Raw genomic sequence first — 23,490 nt, forward strand, 5'->3', positions numbered from 1 at the left:
ACACCTACCTTCCTACCTACCTACCTACCTACCTACCTACACCTACCTACCTACCTACCTACACCTACCTACCTACACCTACCTACCTACACCTACACCTACCTTCCTACACCTACCTACCCATCTTTCCCTAGCACTGGAGCCAGAAAGCGGGATGATGGCTTTTTCAGACGTAGGAGTCACATGGCTTTCTCTGCTTTGTCTTTGTTTTCTTTGTTTCAGAGATATTTTCTGACACCCAGCAGGCAATCTAGATGTTCATTCTTTTAGCTTTCTTTTTAACTTGAGTTTTTTTTTTCCCTTTCAGAACAGTTTAGATTCTAAATGCTGGGTTGACTCTATAATTTAAAAAAAAAAAACAAACCTATGTCAATGAAGCTCTATGGGCCTAATTTTATTACATCTCATAAATAGCATTTATTAGGAACAAATAATAGCAATGTATATTCTTCCTCCCTTAGTAGCAGGCTAGATGGCAGCTGTGTCGTGTCCCCCCCCCCCCCCCCCCCCCCCCCCCCGCACCCGCCATCCTCGGCCTGGCTTAATCCTCCTCAGGTTTGGACCTCTTATCTTGGGTTATTTTCAATCTTCCCAAATTACACCCTTCCAAGACTCTGTTTGTAATTTTTGGTGGCTTTTATTTTGTTAAAAAGTTATTTTATTTCAGCTTTATTCTTTGGTTAAAGAAATCTAAATTAACAGATAAAAAACTGAGCTGGGGCTGGGGCGATGGCTCAGTTAGTAAAGTGCTTGATTTGCAAGCATGAGGACCTGAGTTTGACTCCCAGAGCACACAGGGAAAACACCGCACATGTGGTGTGTGCTTGAAATTCCACTGGGAGGGTGGGACAGGTGGGCCCTGGGTCTCAGGGACCATCACGCCAGGCTAGCCTAATCCGTGAGCATCAGGCCATTGAGGCCCTGTCTTCCCTCCCTCTCTCCCTCATTCCCTTCCTTCCTCCCCTCATCCTCTCTCCCTCTTCTTCCCTTCTCCTCTCTTGCATGCACATATACCCACATATATGTGTACACACACACAAATGCATACATTAAAATTCATGGCTTTACTTTGTATAGCATGACTTGAAGTGTGCAGACATTTTGGACTGATTCGCTCTAGTGTGTAAACAGGCACTGGCTCTCAAACCATCAAAAGGATGAGTGTGCAGTGCTGTTAGGTTTGGCTGGGCTTCTCTCACCTGAAATGCTGTGGACCAGGATTTTTTGTATTTTGGAGTGTTTTCACAGACTGTGGTGGCTGAACCTGTAGACACTACACACTCAACAACATTTTGAGGCTCAAAGTCAAGCATCAGACTTTGGAGTTTTCAGATTTCAGACTTTCAGAGCAGGGGCCCTCAACTTGTATGAAATTCATGGTTATTAAATGCTTCTTCCATTTCAGTTTTCTAATTCTACATACATAACATATTGAGATAAGCATGTAACAAAAGTCATCCTTTTTAGCACTCTTTCTAAATTTTGATGCTGTTTTCCTAAAATCTACTGGCTTGTGTTACTCCAGTGATAAAGCTCCTTTTTGTCTCATCACTCCTGTAGGTAAATGTATCTTTCACTCTGGCTAACTATCAGATATATGCTTTGTCTTTGATGACCTCTGACCTCAGAGTTGGGAGTAGGTTTGTATTTCTTGTGCTTGTGACTGAGTGAGCTTACTGACCTCAGCACTAGTATCTGAAGGCTGCCCAGACTTCAGTGGCCCTCTTGTCTGATCCTTAGTATATTTGGCATGTTCTAATTTTTCTTTGTTCTATATTCCCTAAGATGATTCTACAAGAAGAATTTTCCCTCTTGTTATGTTAAGTACTTTACCCACCAAGCCATCTCCTCAGCCCCAACTTTTTCTTTTTTGTTTTGTTGTTGTTGTTGTTGTTTGTTTTTTCGAGACAGGTTTTCTCTGTGTAGCCTTGGCTATCCTGGACTTAATTTGTAGATCAGGCTGGCCTCAGACTCATGGAGATCCATCTGCCTCTGCCTCCCAAGTGCTGGGATTAAAGGTGTGCACCACCACCGCCCGGCTAGCCCCAACTTTTTAACTGCTGAATAGTATTCTATTGTGTGCATTGACCACAGTTTATCTATTTACCTACTAAATGGCATATTGGTTGTCTTCTCAGTCTCAAACTCTGAGTAGAACGGCTGTAAAAATTTGCACGCAGCCTTTCTGTGGACAGAGACATTAGTTCACTTGATAAATTATAAGGAGAACAAATGCTGGCTTCCATGGCAGGAGCACAGTTAGTTTGATAAGGAACCGTTAGCCTGTCTTTGAGTGTAGCTGCACCATGTTGCATTACTGCCAGTCAGAGGCTGGGTTCTGTGCTTCTGCACGCTTAGCCAGCTCTCTCTGTGTCTGTGATGTCTCTTTCGTCTTTCACAAAGTGCTTGTTCATGTCTTTTGACCATTTTACAATTCAGTTTATTTGTTGTTTTCGTTTGTTTGTTTGAGACAAGGTGTCACTAGATAGCCCTGGTTGTCCTGGAACTTGTTATGTAGACCTGGCTGGCCTGGAACTCTCAAATCTGCCTGTTCCTGCCTCCTGAGTGCTGGCATTAAAGGTATGTGACACCATACCTGGCTTTGTTTGTTTGTTTTGTTGTTTATTTAATGCTGAGTTTAAGTGTTCTTTATGTATTTTGGATAACAGTTCTTTATGTCAGAAAAAACTTTGCAGAAGTGAGGCTTGTCTTATTTTTAAAAGATTGATGGGTTTTTATTAAAGTGTAAAGCTAACTTCAGCCAAGTTTCTTTTGTGCCCCAGTTGTCGTAAATGCAGTGAGTTGGAGTCTTCTAGGATGATTATTACATCCTTGGGCACTAGCTTCTGCCACTCACCGGGGAGTCTAGCTCCCGCAGTGAGTCATGGGAGTCTAGCTCCCGCAGGGAGTCATGGGAGGACGCCAGACTCTGCAGTGTTCTCCTTGTTGCCGCGATGTTTAGGTGTTCTCAATGGTTGTAGCTGGAAAGGAATGAATGAATGAATCATGTGTGTGTGTAGGCTAGAGGACAACCCTAGGTGTCATCCTCAGGATTGCAGTCCAGCTCCTCCAAGACAGGGGCTCTCATAGGCCTGGAGCTCACACCAATTAGGCTAGACTCCTTGGCAGTCACGCCTGCACCATCTTGCTATCTCTGCCTCCGCAGGATGGAGTCACAGTCGTGTGCTCCCAGCACATGGTCTTCATGATAGCTGTGCAGGTACTTTACTGACTAAGCCACTGCCCTAGCTCCTTGGGATTTAACTTTAGGGCCAGTTCCCCTTGTATTACAGCCTAGTCTTGAACTCCATAAATTTTCACCTGGTCACTTTTGTGGTTGAACCCCCATTAGCGTTGGATAAACAGTGGTTTTTAAAAATCATTATGATTATGATTTTTTTCATACAAGGTTTCTCTGTGTAGCCCTGGCTGTCCTGGAAGTGATCACTTTGTAGACCAGGTTGGCCTTGAATTCAAAGTGATCCTCCTGCCTCGGCTTCCCTGAGTGCTGGGATTAAAGGTGCATGCTACTATTCCAGGTTTATTATTATTTTTTGATAATCAATTTTCACTTAACACTTTTCCTTTGGTCCACAGTTGTCTCCTCCTGGTGTTGGTAATGAACCCATGACTTTGTACATGTTAAGCATATGACTTACCCCACTGTCCTGTGCAGCCCATTTTTTCACAACTCTTTTTACGTATACGAGTGTTTTTGTTCCAAGTATGTCTGTGCACCATGTATGTGCCTGGAACTGGGGTTGCAGATTGTCTTGAGTCACTGTGTTACCTGGATCCCCTGGAAGAGCAGCCAGTAATTCTAACTGTTGAGTCATCTCTCCAGACCCTGCTCTCTCTCTAACACATTGCTGTGTTTGTTTCTCTCATCTTATTGCTAAGTTGAAGGGACCTTCTTAATTTACTTTCTTTTTAATCTGTGTCTCTAGCCAGGGGTAGGCCTTCTGTCTGTTACTGCTGCCCCCAGACTGCATAGAGGATGTGAAATGCAAGGAGGGCCCATAGATTTTGGAGGAAGAATTCTATTTCATACTGAAAGAACCATGGTAGTGAGGAGGTGGTTATCTGAGATCTGCATCTGTAAGCATACTTTGTAATAATCTGGGACTTAATGGGTTTCTGGATTATAGTGTCTAAATTTGCAGGAAAACTTTTGCAGATAGTGTGTCTTACAGGCAAATGTGATGGAAGCCAGGAGCCCCAGCGTATTGCCTGCCTGGGTTCTCTGCATCCCTGTCTTGTTCATGTGAAGTGAAGGCCGTCATCTGACACGATCTGCACGAGCTTTCCTGAGCAAACAGTAGCAGCAGGGTCTCAGGCAGCAGGCCTCTTCTAGCCTTGATTCAAACTTGTTCAACTCACATTTTGACAGGAACAAGACCTGGTCGGGGGCCCAGTTTGTGTCGGAGCGGAGCAGCGTGCTGGTGTTTCTGCCAGGTGTGAATGTCATATTTTGTGACTGGAATTTTAATACTCTGGACAGCACATATTTGAAAAATGGTGTTGATGCTGCCTGTTTTCTCAGACACTGAGAACATGCACAACTGTGACTCGCTTGGTTTGTTACTGTAACCATTGCACTGTACAGGGGTTCGCAGGAACCAAGACTAGCTTTTCACAGGAACAAAGACTAGCTTTTCAAAGGCAGTCTTGCCACTTCAGAGTTTCCGGTAAGGTGTCCTGCTTCGTTAAGAGCATTCCTCTGCATGGTCATGAGTTCATGCGCGGCGTTCTTACTGAGACAGAGCACGAAGCACTAGAGTCACCAGCAATTTCTGAGTCCCTTCTTAGTGCTTAAGACAATGGGCTCTTCCTACCCTTCTGAAAGACTCACCTCTGTTTAGCAGCACTTTGTCAAATGACTTTGTCAAGTAGTATAGTTTGATGAAATTATAATAATTCACATACTCGGTTGTTGAAAAGTAACACTAGCACATATGCGTATTTGTGCGTCTAGGGATGGAAACAAAGGTATGCAACAAGAGAAACTTCACTTTGGAATGTAACATGTGAGCTTCAAGTCTTCATTACATTTGTTTACTGACTGGACTCATTTTATGCACAGAAACAGCCGCTAGCTGGCAGGTGCATAGAGTTTGCATGGGTTTGTATTTATCAAGTGATTCTGTGTGCACATAGTGCATAACCACAGTATGTAAGGGAAAAGCAGCAGCAGAGCTGTGTTGCTACTCAGTAATCTCTAACATGAGGTGAGCACTGCCCCAGCAAGACGGTTACAAGTGATATTTTATCGTCAGGCCTGTGACTGTCTGTGCTAATGTAAATCAAGTCTGCTGTTTAACTAATTGACTTGTTTCTAGCAGATCTGTGTTAGATTTTTTTCAGGGCTGCTCTAACAAGATATTGCAAATTGGATGGTTTAAAATAAGAACAGTGTGTTTTCCTACTTTTAATGAGAGTTGGGCATTCTAAAACAAGCGGTAGTAGAGGTGCTCCCTTCAGGCACCAGGCTCCTCCCAGCTCGGTGGTGGTGGCTTCTGGTTGTCTTGTAGCAGCTCCTCCCTCATCTCTGCTGCTGCCACGGGGCATTCTCCATACGTCTGTCCCCTCCCTCTTTTTATGGGACCAATAGTCCTGTTGGATGAAGGTACCAAACTACTCTCCCAGGCCTCATCATAGCTAACTATCCGTGTGATGGCTGTTTCTGAATAAGGTCACTCACATTTTGAGTTTACTATACTTGTAATCTAAAATATTTTCTGGGAGACACAGTTGAACCTTAAAAGACTCAAATATTGATCATTCTCATGAGGCAGAATGCATATGCAAGTGCTATAAGTCAGTAGATATTTTTAAACCTACTGAAAATGACCATATCCCTTAAAGTATTAATAGTTTTTTATTGCTTGGGATCAAACCAAAAACTCTGCCATTTATTACAGTCTAGTCTTTTTGTTGTTGTTATTGAGTCAGAATTTTAATGTAGCTGTGCCTGGTCTGGAACCATCTATGTAGCCAAGTCTAGCTTTGAAGTAGATATTTTCTTGCTTCCATCTTCAAATTTCTGGGATTTCAGACTGGAGTTACCATATCTGGCTTATAATTTTTTGATAGGAAACATTTTGTATATTCATTGGAGGAAATTCAGAAAACACAGGGAAGAGAAGGAATTACTTGCACTCTGACAAGGAAAACACTGAAAGAATGTATATATATTTAAAACAATTTTAAGTAAGACACTAAAGAAATAAATTGAAGAATATACTAGAAGATGGCAAGGCCTCCGTGCTCAAGGATTGATGGGACTAATACTGTAAAATGGCCATCTACCCAAAGCAGCCTCCAGACTCAGTGCAGCCCTCATCTAAATCCCAAGTGCAGTTCTTCACAGAAACTGAGAAATAATTTCAAAATTCATATGGAAACAAACAATCCTGAACAGTAAAAGCATTGCTAGAGAAAACATTGTGCCTGATTTTCAGTTATGTTATAGAACCACAGTAATAAAAACAGCATGGTACTAGTATAAAAATGATACATTGAGGACCCCCTTATGAGCCCATACTCCTAACAGCAACCTGGATTTTGACAAGAGGCCAAAAATACACATTGGAGCTCTGACAGCATCTTCAAGAAAATGGGGCTGGTCAGACTAGATGTCATGTAGAGAGTGGGATGAGATCTTATCTCACACTCTGTACAGAACTCAATTCCAAGTGGATCAAGTACCTCAACATAATATCTGATTCCCTACACCTGATAGAGAGCAGGGAGTACACTCAACTCATGGGCTCAGGAAGGACTTTCTGGACAAGACCCCAGTAGTACAGGCATTAAGGCCAACGATGACTGGGATGCCATTGTTCAAACGAAGGTGCAGCTTATAAGATGAGAAATGAAATACGTCTGACCAAGGGTTGGTGCATAAGAACTCAGGAAACAAAAGACTAAGCAAACAAGAAACCAAACAACCCAATTAAGAACTGGGGCAAGGAATTAAACAGAGTTCTCAAAATAAGACAGTGGCCAGGCCGATTTTTAAAGAGCTATTTATTTGTATTTTATGTATATGAGTGTTTTGCCTGCATGTGTGTCTGTGCACTCTGTGCATTGCCTGGTGCCTGTGAAGACCAGAGAGGGTGTTAAATCCCCTAGAATTGGAGTTACAGATGGTTCTAAGTCACCACAGAGGTGCTAGACACTGAACTTCCACCCTCTGGAAGAGCAGCAAATGCCTTTAACTGCTGAGCTGTCTCTCCAGCCCCAACTGAGAAGTATTTTAAAAAATATTTTAGTCATCAGGGAAATGCATAATAAAACTACTTTGAGATTTCACCTTTTTGCAGAAAGATGGCTAAGATGAAACAAAAACAACAAAAACCAAATGATGGCAAGTGCAGTACGGGTCTAGGTGAGGAGGGCACGTACCACCGTCAGTGGGAGTGCATCCACTGTAGCAGTCAGTGTGGAGACTTCTCCAAAACTAGGAGTGGCTCTATCGTGTGGTCCAGCTATACTGTTCTGAGCATATACCCAAAGACCATATCTTACCACAGACAGAAGTGCTCACTCGTCTGTGTTCATTGCTGCTCTACTCACAATAACCAAGAAATAAAAGCAACCTAGTGCTGGAAGGTTCTATAAGTGTTAACTGGGGAGAACAATGGTAAACATTGTGACCAGTTGTGAACACTGTGAGCTGCAGCAGAATAGGCCTCCTCATTGCAATAGTGGCAGAAATGTCATGGGATCAACCAAGATGGAACTCAGGCTTCATACTATTAATTGAGCCTAAGGTGGAGGCTGGTGAGGCCATATGCCCTCTGGTAGAGCCTAGTGCCGGTGAGGCCATAGGCCCTCAGATAGAGCCTAGTGCCGATGAGGTCATAGGCCCTCGGTTAGAGCCTAGTGCTGGTGAGGTCATAGGCCCTCAGATAGAGCCTAGTGCCGATGAGGTCATAGACCCTCGGTTAGAGCCTAGTGCTGGTGAGGTCATAGGCCCTCGGCTAGAGCCTAGTGCCGATGAGGCCATAGGCCCTCGGTTAGAGCCTAGTGCTGGTGAGGTCATAGGCCCTCGGCTAGAGCCTAGTGCCGATAAGGTCATAGGCCCTCAGATAGAGCCTAGTGCCGATGAGGCCATAGGCCCTCGGTTAGAGCCTAGTGCTGGTGAGGTCATAGGCCCTCGGCTAGAGCCTAGTGCCGATGAGGCCATAGGCCCTCAGATAGAGCCTAGTGCCGATGAGGCCATAGGCCCTCGGCTAGAGCCTAGTGCCGATGAGGTCATAGGCCCTCGGCTAGAGCCTAGTGCCGATGAGGTCATAGGCCCTCGCTAGAGCCTAGTGCCGATGAGGTCATAGGCCCTCGGCTAGAGCCTAGTGCCGATGAGGTCATAGGCCCTCGGCTAGAGCCTAGTGCCGATGAGGTCATAGGCCCTCGGCTAGAGCCTAGTGCCGATGAGGTCATAGGCCCTCGGCTAGAGCCTAGTGCCGATGAGGTCATAGGCCCTCAGCTAGAGCCTAGTGCTAGTTAGTACTCTGCTAATGGGTACAGTAAGAAGCTGTTCCCTGAGCTTTTATCTTTATACTATAGATTGGTTAATCTCTCAGCACTCAGGAGAGGAGCCTGTTTTTCAGCAGGTGATGATTTAATACAGAGACCCACAAATGATCATTGTGCAAAAAGTAAAAGTCTATGGAGTGCTCAGCTCTAAGTGGGCCGCCCATACTCCTCCCCTCCCTCTAGGACTAGGTGGTCATTATGGAGGATCTGGAAAGATTGTAAGAGGCAGAGGGAGTAGATGTGTACATGGAAGCAGCATTTGCTGGAGCACGACTGTTGTTACAGACATGAGCACATAGTAGCTAGAACTGAGTCACTATGACCTGTACAGGAAAGAGCCGGACAAAATCCCAGTGTGGCTTGGGGTGGGGGTGGGGCTCGTGAAGTCCTGTCCCTATCTAAGAAGCTGTTGGCAGTTGATTGCTACTGAGAAGAGGGAAAATCAGGTGTTTGTTTCAGGGATGTGGCTGCCCAAGCTCCAGCAGACAGTCTCCCACCCATGCATGTACAGGCAGCACCAGGAGAACTCTGGGTTGTTGTTTTGTTTTTTAAGGGCATATACAGGTAGGAGAGAGAAGGAGCATTGGAGGGAGGAACTGGAGTAGCAGGAATGTGGGGTAGATTTGACCAAAACATATGCACACGTGAAGTTCTCAAACAATAAAAAAACCCATCTTCTTAACGAGGGCTATACAGGGCAGAGCACTGAAAGTCACAGGCGTCCTCTGATGCTCTGTCCACCTTCCTGCCTGGCTGTTGTCCACGCTGCACATACTCAGTGGCAGCTGTAGCATGGTCAGCTCGCTGTTGTCTGTGCTGCTCCTGAAGGGGAACTCTTGGGGAGCAGCGATGTTTGCTCTATTGACTGTGTGTTTGCAGGGTGTGGCATAGTACGTACAACAGGCCCTCAGTGAGTCTCTGGGGGATGCTTAAAGATGTAAGGAGCTTTACAAATAAGTTGTCATCTTAATTTAAAGGTTACTTTTTAGCAATAAATTCACACTTGCCTTCTTCTTTTCCTCCCCACCCCTAGGTCTAGGTGAGATAAATTATATGCATGAACTTCTCACCAACATGATCCACAAAAGGTATGTCTAGGTGATATGCTTTGTTTCAGCTCTTAGAGCAGCTGCTGCTTGTGCCTTACATAATTTAGTTGCTTCACTGTGTAGTTACTTGTGCCTGCTGTGTGCCATGTGATATTTTACTTTACTACTCTGTTTCTTAGGTTGCAGGTCTATCCACTCCACTCCAGTGTGACTCTAGAGGAACAGAATAATGTATTTTTAAGTCCGGTCCCCGGGTACAGAAAGGTAGGAAGCCAGCATGGTGAAGTGCGAGAGGACGACTGGTGCTTTAGCCTCTTTCCCAGTGTGTCCTAAACTCTGAAGGCACCAGACAAATATGTGTTGATAAGAATTTGTGCCCTTTTGTGTTGTGTGCTATTTTGTACATCAGTTTCCTGAAAAGCTAAGATCTTTTTTTGTTTTTGAGACAGGTGTTGGTATATAGCCTAAGCTGGCCATGGACTTGGGACCACCCTGTGCTGTGCTCCTGAGTTCTGAGATTATAGGTATATATTGTTGTGCCTGGCAAAAATAAGATTTTTATTTGTTTGGTTTCCTGAGTCCAGGGCACTGTTGCTAGGGGCTTTGCTGCCTTGGAAGTGGTGACTTCGACAGAAGCTGTGTTCTAAATCCTCTGGAGGCTGTCAATATTTTACCACACCTCCTCAGAGCTGCCTGGGAGGATCAGAGTCTGGGACCTTGAGATTTTGGCCCAAATCTCTGATATTCTTGAGGATTTTGGAATCTTTAAGCAAACTAGACCTCACATGCTACTCTAGGGTGCTCAGGGCGACAGCACTTGCTCTGGATTTGACCTGCTTACATTTTTGGCTCCTGGCAATTCCTCAGTCCTCTGCTAAGCTTTACAATTGGTTCATGAGCAGATCTCTGGTCCTTCTTGACTCCATTGCTTTTACCAGTGAAGACGCAGGGGCCAGATGCTGAGGTGAAAGCCTGCTGGCTCAGAGAGGCAGAGGAAACACCCAGCTGACATCCCAGAAGAAGATGCTCTCCTTAAAAAAAGCACCTCAAATTGAATGTGCCTACCTTCTACTTCCTGTGTGTCTCTCTATCCATCCCCCTAAATGCTCTTACTCTGTTTTTTCCTAGTTTCATTTCCTGTCAAATGGTTGCTTGCTCCATCTCTTGGCCTATGGTTGACTTTATTTAATCTTGTTTGCAATATTCAGGCAGAGAGCTCTTGGATTAAAGGTGTGTGCTAGGGCTGAGCCACACTGCAACTAGAAGGGTTTTTCCAGTAAACAACAAAATCTCCAGGATCACAGTGTGATCAAATGTCCTGCAGCCTCTTTCAGCACCTCCTGTGTTGTATGTGTCTGGTTTTCCATGCACCAGGAGCTTCTTCATCAGTTGTGACCCGCATAAAATCTGAAGATGACTAATTTCTAATTCACAGTAATACTCAGTATCAAGACCTTTTTTTTGAAAACTGCAGCAGTGCTCTGAGTAGAAGGAAAACATGAACCTGCTTTGTCTGATGCTCCACAGATCATCCTGTCCACCAACATTGCAGAGAGCTCTGTCACTGTTCCAGATGTCAAATATGGTAAGGCCTTCCTGTGCTCACTTCTCCATGCAAAAGTTGACAGTCAGGGCCTTCTGTGCCATGACCTGTCCTCTGCTCCCCTCCCCTGTGCCACAGCTGTCCCCTGCTCCCCTCCCTGTACCACAGCTGTCCCCTGCTTCCCTGTACCACAGCTGTCCCCTGCTCTCCTGTACCACAGCTGTTCCCTGCTCCCCTGTACCACAGCTGCCCTCTGCTCCCCTCCCTGTACCACAGCCGTCCTCTGCTCTCCTCCCTGTACCACAGCTGTCCCCTGCTCCCCTCCCTGTACCACAGCTGTCCTCTGCTCCCCTCCCTGTACCACAGCTGTCCTCTGCTCCCCTCCCTGTACCACAGCTGTCCCCTGCTCCCCTCCCTGTACCACAGCTGTCCTCTGCTCCCCTCCCTGTACCACAGCTGTCCCCTGCTCCCCTCCCTGTACCACAGCTGTCCCCTGCTCCCTCCCTGTACCACAGCTGTCCTCTGCTCCCCTGTACCACAGCTGTCCTCTGCTCCCCTCCCTGTACCACAGCTGTCCCCTGCTCCCCTGTACCACAGCTGTCCTCTGCTCCCCTGTACCACAGCTGTCTCTCGTCCCCCCTGTACACAGCGTCCTTGCTCCCCTCCCTGTACCACAGCTGTCCTCTGCTCCCCTGTACCACAGCTGTCCCCTGCTCCCCTCCCTGTACCACAGCTGTCCTCTGCTCCCCTGTACCACAGCTGTCCTCTGCTCCCCTCCCTGTACCACAGCTGTCCTCTGCTCCCCTCCCTGTACCACAGCCTGTCCTCTCCTCCCTGTACCACAGCTGTCCCTCTGCTCCCTCCCTGTACCACAGCTGTCCCTCTGCTCCCCTCCCTGTACCACAGCTGTCCCTGCTCCCTCCCTGTACCACAGCTGTCCCCTGTCCCCTCCCTGTACCACAGCTGTCCTCTGCTCCCCTCCCTGTACCACAGCTGTCCTCTGCTCCCCTGTACCACAGCTGTCCCTGCTCCCTGTACCAAGCTGTCCCCTGCTCCCCTCCCTGTACCACAGCTGTCCCTGCTCCCCTCCCTGTCACAGCTGTCCCTCGCTCCCCTCCCTGTACCACAGCTGTCCTCTGCTCCCTCCCTGTACCACAGCTGTCCTCTGCTTCCCTGTACCACAGCTGTCCCTGCCCCTCCCTGTACCACAGCTGTCCTCTGCTCCCTCCCTGTACCACAGCTGTCCCTGCCCCTCCCCTCCCTGTACCACAGCTGTCCCTGCTCCCCTCCCTGTACCACAGCTGTCCCCTGCTCCCCTCCCTGTACCACAGCTGTCCTCTGCTCCCCTCCCTGTACCACAGCTGTCCCCTGCTCCCCTTCCTGTACCACAGCTGTCCTCTGCTCCCCTCCCTGTACCACAGGTGTCCTCTGCTCCCCTCCCTGTACCACAGCTGTCCTCTGCTCCCCTCCCTGTACCACAGCTGTCCTCTGCTCCCCTACCCATCTTTAGAAGAGACTCAAGAGGTCCAGCTCACAAAGTTCCAGTCCCTCAGATTTGGCTCATGGTGGTTTCCTCTCTTTCTGGCAGGGCTGCCTCTAGGGGATGCCAAGGACATTTCAAGGGATCTTGTGGGAAGCAGAATGTCAGGGCTGCCCTGATGTGGTCCTGTGCTAAAAAGGAGGGCAGGTGAAGGTAGCTTGGAAGGAGGCCGTGACAACTCCACTGACTGGTCCTTTGTACATGTGCATGCAGCTTGCTCACTCATGAGTTGATTCTCGTGTTCATCAGTCATGTTTGAGGAGCAGTGCATGTAACCAGGGATGTGGCACCCCTGTGAGGAAGACTGTTGCATACTGACTGCAGTCTGCTGGGAGACAGCTGTAAACAGATGAGTTAGAGTTTCATGTAAAGACAAATGTGAGATAAGAAAAGTAAGGGAAAGAAAAGTCCAGGCTTTTGGGAAAAAGATCTTTTAGATAGGGCATGGGTTACTATTTCTGTGATGACACCTTGTGATCAAGAGCAACATGGGGAGGAAATACTTTATTCGGCTTATGCTTCTACATTATAGTTCATCCTCAAAGGAAGTCAGGGCAGGACCTCCGACAGGCGGGAGCTGAAGCAGAGGTGGTGAACGGGTGCTGCTTACTGGCCTGCTTAGCCCAGGGGCGGCACCACTCGCAACGGGCTGGACCCTCCCGCATCAAACACTAAGAAAATGTCCTACAGCCTGAACTTATGAGGGCATTTTATGAATTGAGATCTCTTCCCCTCAGGTGACTTCAGTTTTATGCTATAAAACTAGCCAGCACAGGGTGTGTATTAGTTACTTTTATAATGATAAGACAAAATACCATGACCAAAAAAGGGCTTTTTTAGGGCTTGTGATTCCAGAGGAATAATAGTTCCTCATGGTAGATCCAAGGAAGCAGACAGCAAGTAGCTGTGCCCACAGTATACACTCACAGCTTGAGCCACAAGCAAGACATTGGCTGAGAGCCCAGGGTGCATAGTGGGGCCTTTGGAAGCCCCAGGACTGCCTCCAACGACACACCTCCTCCTCCAGCAGAACCACCAGCTGGGAGCCAGTGTTCACACGTGCAGAATGTATGGGGACATGTCATTCCGACCGCCACAGCGTGGCCTAGGGCTCCTTCTCTGAGGAAGTGGTATTTGAACAAAGGCCTAAACTGAATGAGAAGTGAATTGTACAAAAGTGTGGTTTAGACGTGAGGAACAGGAAGAAATGCTTAGAAAGGGCAGGACAGAACTTTGGAGGAGTGACCAGAAAAGGACATATAAGTCCAGTCAAATCCTGGCCATGAAACAACAGAGGTCAGGGTTTCCAGACCAGAGTGAGAGGGAAGCGAGCAGTGGGCCCTGGGCCTCTAGGACTGCTTTGCTGACTGAGGTGCAGAAGAGAGATGAGATACAGTCATTTGCCTGCATCGCTCTGGGTACAGACTGAAATGAGGCGAATGAGGGGAGAGGATGATGAGTTGGGGGCCCTGGCACTCTGGATGAGCACTGTAGGAGCTAGACATGCCCGGTTCTGAAGGCAGGAACAGAGAGATTTGCTGAGAGACAGGGATTGTGTCTGCAGACCAGAGTTCTGGTGAGGAGAAAGATGCCTGGGGAAGGGAAGGAAGCTGTTCAGGAGTCATTGGATGGAGGAAGGGCGGTGGCCTGGCAGCATAGAGGGTGGTGTGAGACCCCTGGGGGTCAGGAGATGTGAGCGGTGCTGTGTGGCACAGCCTGAGGGGGGCAGGCAGTAGCGGTGAAGAGGAAAGACAGGAATCTGCCTTCTGTTTCTCCAAAGGATGACTTCCACCATGTATAGGACAGGAGGTACGGTCCAGAGTGGAGCTGAAAGGACTCCTCCCCCTGGGCCTTGAAAGGTGAACATCTTGCAGCATAGAGAATATAGGTGATTTGTTACACTCACTGGTAGACAGACAGACAGACACAGAAACAGACAGAAACATAAGCCTGTCTTCCCTACCTCTGGTATAATGATATTTGGAGTAACTTTAATCTTCTGGGTGCATCCAGGTAGGTAGTTATGATAATTTGGGTTTTACAAAGATCCAAAGACTTGCAGTTCTGATCTAGAGAGAGGCCTTGGCCCCGTGCTGCAGGATAGTGAGCAGTCAGCACATGCTCAGAGGTCTCAGCGACAAGGCTAACTCCAGCAGCTGCACCTTCACACTGCTTGTCACGATCCCATGTTGGCATGGTGCTTATACTTTTTTTTTATTGGCAGTTATAGATTTTTGTCTGACCAGGACTCTAGTTTGTGATGAAGATACAAATTATCAGAGTCTGCGACTGAGCTGGGCCTCGAAGACCAGCTGTGACCAGAGGAAAGGTAAGGCGCCTGTGGCAGAGCACACTGAGGCCTCAGTGGTCACATGGCACATGCAGGTGTCTTCCCAAGAGCTTGGTTTTGGCATTTTCTCTCTCACTCAGATACTTCCTTTATTGGGACTGTTTTTAAGTAAAAGCATTAATATCTTGGTTTTCAGTCACATTTGGCCCATGTTTTTTTCTTTCAGAGTTTCAGTGTAGCTCCTAAGGGACAGATAGCCTATTAGCTCAATATTTATCATTTTCAGAGTGAAATTTTAAAATTGTGTTTAATAGAGACGGAAGCCAAGTGGATCACTTGAATGGTTTTGACAAGCTTCCCTTGGACAACCTCTGAATCCTGGTGCTTCTAGGATCTTTTTCCTAGAAAGTCCCACCGAGGGGTCAAGGTTCAGTGTGCCACTCACACGTGTCCTGGGCCTTTGGGGGCATGGGTGCTTTGGCCACAGAAGAAGTGAGTCTATAACATGCCCAGCCCAGACATTGCCTTCTCCTGTACCAGGACCTGGCATCTGTGGTGTGTCCTGAAAAATGGCTCCATTTTATTGAGACCCTCCTGAGGGAGGTAGGCAGAAGGCCAAAGAATTCCTTCTGGGAAATTACTGCCTCAAAATTACCATATATGTATAAACCTTACAAGTTCTTACCTCAGTGGAGACGCTTGTTTTTAGCATTTTCTTTGTTCCTTGTAAGCAATGTGAGTAGTAACTGCGCAAGGTTTTCCTCAGGTGGGCGGAGAGTTGAGGCCTCCTGACTGCTGCACCCTGTCTGCTCTCCTTGAGAGTTTGATCAGTGTAAACTGCTTCCTCTTTATGCACCTCCACTGTGCATGGGCCAGCCCGTCCGTGCTAGACATGCATCACAAGGGTTTATTTGGCTGTCATTGGAAGCTTTAAGCCATCATGTCTTGATTTTTGATTTGCGATTCCATAATAGTTCATTAGATGAAGCAGCATTCCTCACATTTGTTCCTCGCCTCTGTCTCTTGCCTTTTAAATATTTATTTGTATAGTTGCTTAATTAGTTCTGAGTCCCCCATGCAGCACTGGCGGAGCTCACGGTGTAGACCTGGGCAGCCCTGCACTTGGGAGTAGCCTGCGGTGTCTTCCCCCGAACACTGAAATTACAGGTGTGCACTACCACCCCCGGCTTTTCACTCGTTTGTTATGTGTTTGTTTGTTTTTCCAGACAGGGTTTCTCTGTGTAGCCTTGGCTGTCCTAGACTTACTTTGCAGACCAGGCTGGCTTTGAACTCACGAAAAACTGCCTGCCTCTACCTCCCTGAGTGCTAGGATTATAGGACTAATTACCCATTTTAAAATTAGGTCATTTTTGTTTGTTATATAATACTGAGTTTTGAGAACTCTTTGTATAACTTTATTTTGTAGGCATTTTCCCCAGGTCTCTTTCCAGGGTCTTTTGTAGAGAAAAGACTTGAAACTTTGGTGAGGACCAGTGTGGGTCAGTTTTTGCTGCATAGCTCACACAAGAATTCTCTGTGCAGCTCTTGGTCATGAAGCTTTTTTTCTTGTGCTCTTAGAGAAGTTTTATCACTTATATTTTAAACTTACATTCACCATCTGTTTCTTGCAACATCCACTAGAGGCAGTCATACTTGCTGTGAGCTTTGGCTTGAAGTATTTCTCCACCTGAGGATGTAGTTGGCTCTGCAGACAAATGGTCCTGTTGTGTTGTGTGTGTTGTGTTGAGAAGGTCAGTCAGTCAGATGTGGCCAAAACAGGAAGTATCAAAGAGGCTTGGGAAGATAAAAGCCATTGCACCCATAAACCATCAGGAGGCAGAGCGCACAGCACAGGCCACGCTGGAGAGAGCCTGAGTTGTATGGGCAGCTGAGGGCAAGGCCGAGCGGGTGTGAGGGCAAGGCCGAGCGGGTGAGGGCAAGGCCGAGCGGGTAGTGAAGGCAAGGCCGAGCGGGTGAGGGCAAGGCCGAGCTTTGCCTTCGCTGGGCTCTGTGGTGGAGTGGTAAGGCGGGACGGCTCAGGCTGGCTGGTTTGAGTAACTCGGGGAGACTCTGGATAATGGGGTTCCTGGCTGACTGACACCTGGCCCTGGTGTTATTTCCACAAAGGAATGCTACCTCCTGCTAGTTGTCTTGAGTCCCGTGGTTTGCTGGGTCTGCTGTGAGTTGTAGGAAGGGTTTTGTTGCTTGGGAGACAACCTTGAGCTCTCCAGACAATTCTCTTATTCACAGAGGGTATGAGGAGGATGAAGGCTCAGGCTCCGGAGGGTGTGAGGAGGGTGAAGGCTCAGGATCCATGAGCAGGAGTGGGGTGGGAGTGGGAGTGGGCAGGAGAGGTCTAATCCCCATCAGTCTTTTCTGACCCACTAGTGGGGAAATAAAGCTCCCTGTGCCCCGCCCCCATATTTTCCCTTGGAGACTGGCTGCTGCACCTGAAAGTCTGTAACTCAGACTTGTGCTGGGATTATAGGCGTGCACCACCACACCTGACAGTACCTGTTTTATTGTTGTTGGGATATTGACCCTTTTTTTTTTTTTTTTTGAGTCAGGATTTCTCTATTATGTGACTTTGGCTGTCCTGGAACACACTGTGTAAACCAGGCTTGCCTTGAACTCACAGAGATCTTTCTGTGCACTTGTTTGTTTGTTTAAGTTGTGTCTATTAAGGACACACCTCACTCTTTTATTTCCTTGTAAGATTCGCTTTCATTCTACAAATAATAATTCTCACACACAAAAGGAGCAGCCTTTGTCATTCTGTGTCCTCCTCTCCTTGGACTGCACACGGCTGCGCTCTTTGCATGTACAGTTCTCATTTATGTGGCGTGAAGTGGCCGTGTAGGAACAGTAGGACAGGTGGTCAAAAAGTAGCCGTGACCACCTGCCGTTGGCACCGGGAGAGCCAGGCATGTGCTCACCAGCTACACGGCTTTGTTCTTATCAGCTCTAAGTTTACTAGTTTGAGCTAAATCTTGCAGGGAATGTGTGTCATTATAAGTTTTCTGGTTTCTGCTGCAGTTTGGCCAACTTGTCTTTTTGTTTTTAAGCTTATACTAGATTTTTAAAACATTGGTCACTGAATAGAAGGCAGCACTTAATTTAACTGATTCTAACTTTTAGGATAATCTTACTTGGGATAACATTAGAATAAAGATAATTTGTTTTTACTGGCCTAGTGTGGTAGAAGCTAACATTTTTCCTGATCAGTGTTTAATGGCTGTTTTACATTTCTCTTCACAATGTCAAATTGGCTCAAGCCTCTCTTTTTCAGGACGTGCTGGACGGGTGTCTAAAGGATACTGTTACAGACTGATCCACAGGGACTTCTGGGACAGCTCTATCCCTGATCACGTTGTTCCTGAGATGTTGGTAATGAATTTTGTTCATTGTCACTGTTAGGTTTTTGTGTATGTGTGTACACATGCATGCACGCACGCACGCACACATGCGCATATACACAAACACATAATTTTATTGTTTACTCAGCATCATGCCCTGATCCTTACACTACTGATATTCTTTTTGTTTGTTTGCTTTTTGACTTTTCCAGACAGGATTTCTCAGTGTAGCCCTGAACTTGCTTGGTAGATCAGGCTGGCGTTGAGCTTACAGAGATCCCCTTGCCTCTGCTTTGCGAGGGCTGGGATTAAAACCTGTGCCACCACCACCCAGCTACTACTGATATTCTTTTTTTTTTTTATTAATTTATTCAGAATACAACTCAATTGTTATCCCATCACTTGTATCCTCCCATTCCTCCCTCCCTCCCGCTTTCACCCTATTCCCCTCCCCTAGGTCTATGACAGACTGGGACCTCCACCCCCACTATATGGTCATAGGCTCCTTACCAAGGGGAGGTGGTCAAATATGGAACTCCAGAGTTCATGTGAAAGTCAGTCCCCGCTCTCCACATAACTGTGGAGAATGGCCTGTCCATTGAGTAGATCAGAATAGGGGTTTGATGTTTACTATTGTATTGTCAACAATTAATAAATGGGACCTCATGAGGCTGAGAAGCTTCTGTAAGGCAGGAGACACTGTCAACAGAACAAAGCGACAGCCTACAGACTGGGAAAAGATCTTCACCAACCGTACATCTGACAAAGGTCTAATATCCAAAATATATAAAGAACTCAAGAAATTAAACACCACCAAACCAAATAACCCAATTGAGAAATGGGGCTCAGAACTAAACAGAGAATTCTCAACAGAGGAATATCAAATGGTTGAGAAACACTTAAAGAAATGCTCAACGTCTTTAGTCATCAGAGAAATGCAAATCAAATGACTCTGAGATTCCATCTTGCACCCATCAGAATGGCTAAGATCGAAAATTCAAGCGACACCACATGCTGGCACGGATGTGGAGAAAGAGGAACACTCCTTCATTGCTCGTGGGAATGCAAACTAGCACAGTCACTTTGGAAATCTATCTGGTGCTATCTCAGAAAAATGGGAATAGGGCTTCCTCAAGACCCAGCTATTCCACTCCTTGGAATATACCCAGAAGATGCTCCAGCACACAGAAGGGACATACTACTGATAGTCTTCACTGTGTGTGTCATCCTGCAGGGGCCACACCCCTCTTTTTTTTTTTCATATGGACTTTGACTGGCCTAGAATTCACCAAGTTGGCTAGAGAGCCCCAGGGATTTCCTGTCTCGGTGTGCATGGCAAGAGCACACTACAGTACATATGTGGACGTTAGAGAACAGACTACGGGAGGGTCTGTCCTTTCACTACAGAGGTGGGAATTGAACTCAGGTTATTAGGTGACAGGGCATTCACCTGTTAAATCATCTCACTGTCCCAGCCCTGCTTGTAGCTTTTTTTTTAACTAAAAAAATTTTTTTTGGTTTTCAAGATGGCTCAGCTGTTAAAGGCTAGGCTCACAACCAAATGTATAATTTTTATCTGCTGTGTATTGGTGTTCTCCCTGCCTGTCTCTCTGTGCACCAGTCATGAAGTGCCGCAGAGGTTAGAAGAGGGTGTGGGGTCCTCTGAAGTTGGAGAGGCATTTCAGACTGTTCTCATGCACCAGTCAGTGCTGGGAACCACGCCTGGTCCTGGAAGAGCAGCCAGTGCTTCTAACCACCAAGTCACCCTCCAGCGCCCTGTTCTTAATTCTTTTTAGTTTTTTAAGACAGGGTTTCTCTGTGTAGCCTTGGTTGTCCTGGACTCTCTTTGTAGACCAAACTGGCCTTGAACTCACAGAGATGTGCCTGCCTCTGCCTCCCCAGTGCTGGGATTAAAGGCGTGCGCCACCGCCACCGCCACCAGATTCCTGTTCTTAATTCTTAATGAGAGGAATGTTGCCAAATGTCTGTTGGCCCTTGAGTGCTGTTTTTAAATATCACTGTTTTCTGTTCCTTTTATAGTAATTATGGATTACCCTTTTGTCTTTCCTCTTTTCTCTATTCTCTTTCCTTTTTCCACTCTCTTCATGCCTCTCTTAATAACCCTTTATGTCTTTTTGTTTCCTTCTTTCTCTCTTACTTTTGACCTTTTCTCCTTCCACCTCTTTTTTTTTTTTTTTTTTTTTAAACAGGGTCTTTCTATATAACCCAAGCTGGTTTCAAACTCAAGATTCTTTTGCTCCCCCACCCCCCAAAAGTGTTGGGATCATAACATAAGCATGCACCATTGTACCAGGCCTGGTTTCTCTCTTCTTTCCCACTTCCTGTTTTGTTTTTGTGTCAGGATCTTGTAGCACCACTGTCACTAAGGCCCCGCTCCTGCCTCTACCCCCAGCCTGGGGTTGTGGGTGTGCTGCCATGCCCAGTTTGCTCTGTCTTTTCTTGCTTCTTACCCTCTCTGTAGTTCTCCACCTCCGTTGCTTCAGGTTTCCCTCCTCTCCTTTGCATACTGCAGCACAAGTCGTGTGGTTTAGAATCATCTCTGAATTGAAGTTCTGTTCTTCCAGCGGTGTCCATTGGGGAGCACAATACTGAAAGTGAAGCTACTCGACATGGGTGAACCGAGAGCTCTGCTGGCAACGGCCCTGTCCCCACCTAGTCTGAGTGACATTGAGCGCACCATTCTTCTGTTGAAGGAGGTGGGACTTGCGGAATTAGTGGGAGGAAGAGTTTTACTTTGTGAGGGGCCTAAATTTCATAACCCTTAAAGTAGTTTAGTTTATGTGACATCAGTGCCAGGCCTGCTCTTCAGACTTGCCTTGCTGGTGTTTCTGAAGCCAACCACCTCTGCATCCTCATGGTGCCCTCCTCCCCTGAGAAGCATCTGGCACTTTCTTCAGTCACTGCCTGTCTGCTCTTGCTCTTTCTCCACTTTGATTCCCTCACCTCATTCCAGCCCTCCTGCCCACCCGGTGCTTGAGACTCTTCCCGCTTTGCTTTTCTTGGACTGCTCTTCACTCAGCTCTGCCCTGTGACTTCCCTCACAGCCCCCCTGAGAGCAACTGAGTCCTAGTCCACACACTGTTTCCTGGGGCCAGGGAGATTCTGCTCTGACCCTCAGAAGCTGGGATACCAATGTTTTCTCCTCAGAAGTGGTTTGTTAGTGTAGTTGGGTGCTGTGGTGACAGTGCCACTGGAGCCTGCTTGGCTTCCTGTGTGCTGTATTTGTTAAGCTCAGGACTGGGTGGACATGTAGAAGTCTCTGCATGTTATCTCCCAGTGATGCAACATGCTTTTAAAAAACACTGCAGGAGTGAGTTTCAGGAGCATGTTGAAGCCATCGCCTTTTGCAGGTTACCTTAGCTGTCTTCAGAGCCTAATTCATCAGAAGTTGGTATGCACTGGCTGTCTTGCACCTTCTGCCTTAAGGATAAACTCAAGTTAATGGCGCTAACTTGTTTCATAAGGTTGGAGCACTGGCAGTTAGTGGGCAGAGAGAAGATGAAAACCCCCATGATGGTGAATTGACCTTCTTGGGAAGAGTGCTGGCACAACTCCCAGTCAGTCAGCAGCTGGGTAAACTCATTGTGCTGGGGCATGTATTTGGGTGCCTGGATGAATGTCTCATTATAGGTAAGTGTGGGGGCGGGAGTGGGAAGGTGTGTGTTGGCGTGTGTGGTCAGGCTTCATCCTCCGTTTTCTGTCTTCAGCGGCAGCTCTTTCTCTGAAGAATTTTTTCACAATGCCCTTTCGTCAGTATCTGGATGGATATAGGTATTTAACAGTTTTACTATGAGGGGTCACCTTCCTAGTGGCACCAGATGACACTTCATTAATCTGTTTGCAGGAACAAAGTGCATTTCTCAGGTAGCAGTAAGAGTGACTGCCTGGCACTTGTGGAGGCGTTCAAGGTGAGTGTCTTCTCCTCTGAAGGTGGAGAGCCGCTATGAGAGTGGACAGAGGTTTCTTCTCATGCTCCTGGTAAGGGCTTCTGTGGCCAGCACAAAGTAACAACTGCTGGGGGGGAGCAGTGGGGGGATGTCTGAGCCAATTTCCTGAAGCTGATTAAAAGCATTACATTTGTAAATTTTCTGTGTTCAACCATGTGTTGACATTGGAATGAAATTCAGCTAGCGAGTGAGTTACTGAAGCTGTGATGGTGTTGTTTTAGGCCTGGCAGGCTTGTAGACAGCGAGGAGAGCTGCGACATCCCAAGGTTAGTTATTTGCTCCTTGCTGCCTCACTGATGGCTGGTGCTGCTGATCCCCTACCACCCTGCCTGTGGGCTGTGACCCCCTCAGCCTCAGCTCGGCCCCTGCCTGTGGGCTGTGAACCTTCCAGCCTCAGCTCTGCTCCTGCCTGTGGGCTGTGACCCCCCCAACCTCAGCTCGGCCCCTGCCTGTGGGCTGTGACCCCCCTCCCAGCCTCAGCTCGGCCCCTGCCTGTGGGCCTGTGACCCCCCCCAGCCTCAGCTCAGCCCCTGCCTGTGGGCTGTGAACCCCCCAGCCTCAGCTCGGCCCCTGCCTGTGGGCTGTGACCCCCTCAGCCTCAGCTCTGCTCCTGCCTGTGGGCTGTGAACCCCCCAGCCTCAGCTCAGCCCCTGCCTGTGGGCTGTGAACCCCCCAGCCTCAGCTCGGCCCCTGCCTGTGGGCTGTGACCCCCCCCAGCCTCAGCTCGGCCCCTGCCTGTGGGCTGTGATGGTGCTGCAGCTGGCTGCTGTGTGCTTTCCTCTGGGAGGGGCAGGCAGATGCATCAGTGACCCAGTCCTCTTGCTGAGTGCTGCTCTTCTGTTGCTTGTGGAAAGGACGCTGTCCAGCTGGCAGAGTGGCACTCTTCCACAGCTGCCTCATGCTGCTGTGCCTGCTGGCTTTAGGTTGAACAAATTGACTCAGAATTAATGACCCTGTAGCCTTTGCTGCTTCCTCTAAGCATAGATAATGGAATTAACAGGAACCTAATCCAGCAGCCTCTATTTCTTCTCTTTTTCAGATAAGTCTTCTAATTAGGCCCCAAAGACCAGTGGTAGGCCAGTCTCTGCATGTAGCTCTGTTGTGCCTCAGTGAGTCTTTACCAGCAAGCAAGTGTGTGAGCTGCACTTTAAAATGCTCCGCCATATTTATTACGTGACAAGTCTTCCAGACTAGTCATTCTGCCTT

General features: G+C 47.4%; 1 protein-coding gene across 1 annotated transcript in view; it reads left to right on the top strand.

The window, feature by feature from the left end:
• Positions 1–23,490, top strand: part of Tdrd9 (tudor domain containing 9) — an 88,973-nt gene that overhangs the window by 17,287 nt on the left and 48,196 nt on the right. Inside the window, exons 8-18 of the mRNA XM_051152482.1 lie at positions 4,391–4,455; positions 9,572–9,626; positions 9,767–9,851; positions 11,115–11,172; positions 14,895–14,999; positions 18,250–18,347; positions 20,902–21,033; positions 21,802–21,967; positions 22,045–22,108; positions 22,182–22,245; positions 22,506–22,550. Of these exons, the coding sequence (XP_051008439.1) occupies positions 4,391–4,455; positions 9,572–9,626; positions 9,767–9,851; positions 11,115–11,172; positions 14,895–14,999; positions 18,250–18,347; positions 20,902–21,033; positions 21,802–21,967; positions 22,045–22,108; positions 22,182–22,245; positions 22,506–22,550 (937 nt within the window). The remainder of the gene's footprint in view (positions 1–4,390; positions 4,456–9,571; positions 9,627–9,766; positions 9,852–11,114; positions 11,173–14,894; positions 15,000–18,249; positions 18,348–20,901; positions 21,034–21,801; positions 21,968–22,044; positions 22,109–22,181; positions 22,246–22,505; positions 22,551–23,490) is intronic.

Source organism: Acomys russatus, chromosome 1, assembly GCF_903995435.1.
Source record: "Acomys russatus chromosome 1, mAcoRus1.1, whole genome shotgun sequence".
In the NCBI taxonomy this organism is placed as follows: Eukaryota; Metazoa; Chordata; class Mammalia; order Rodentia; family Muridae; genus Acomys; species Acomys russatus.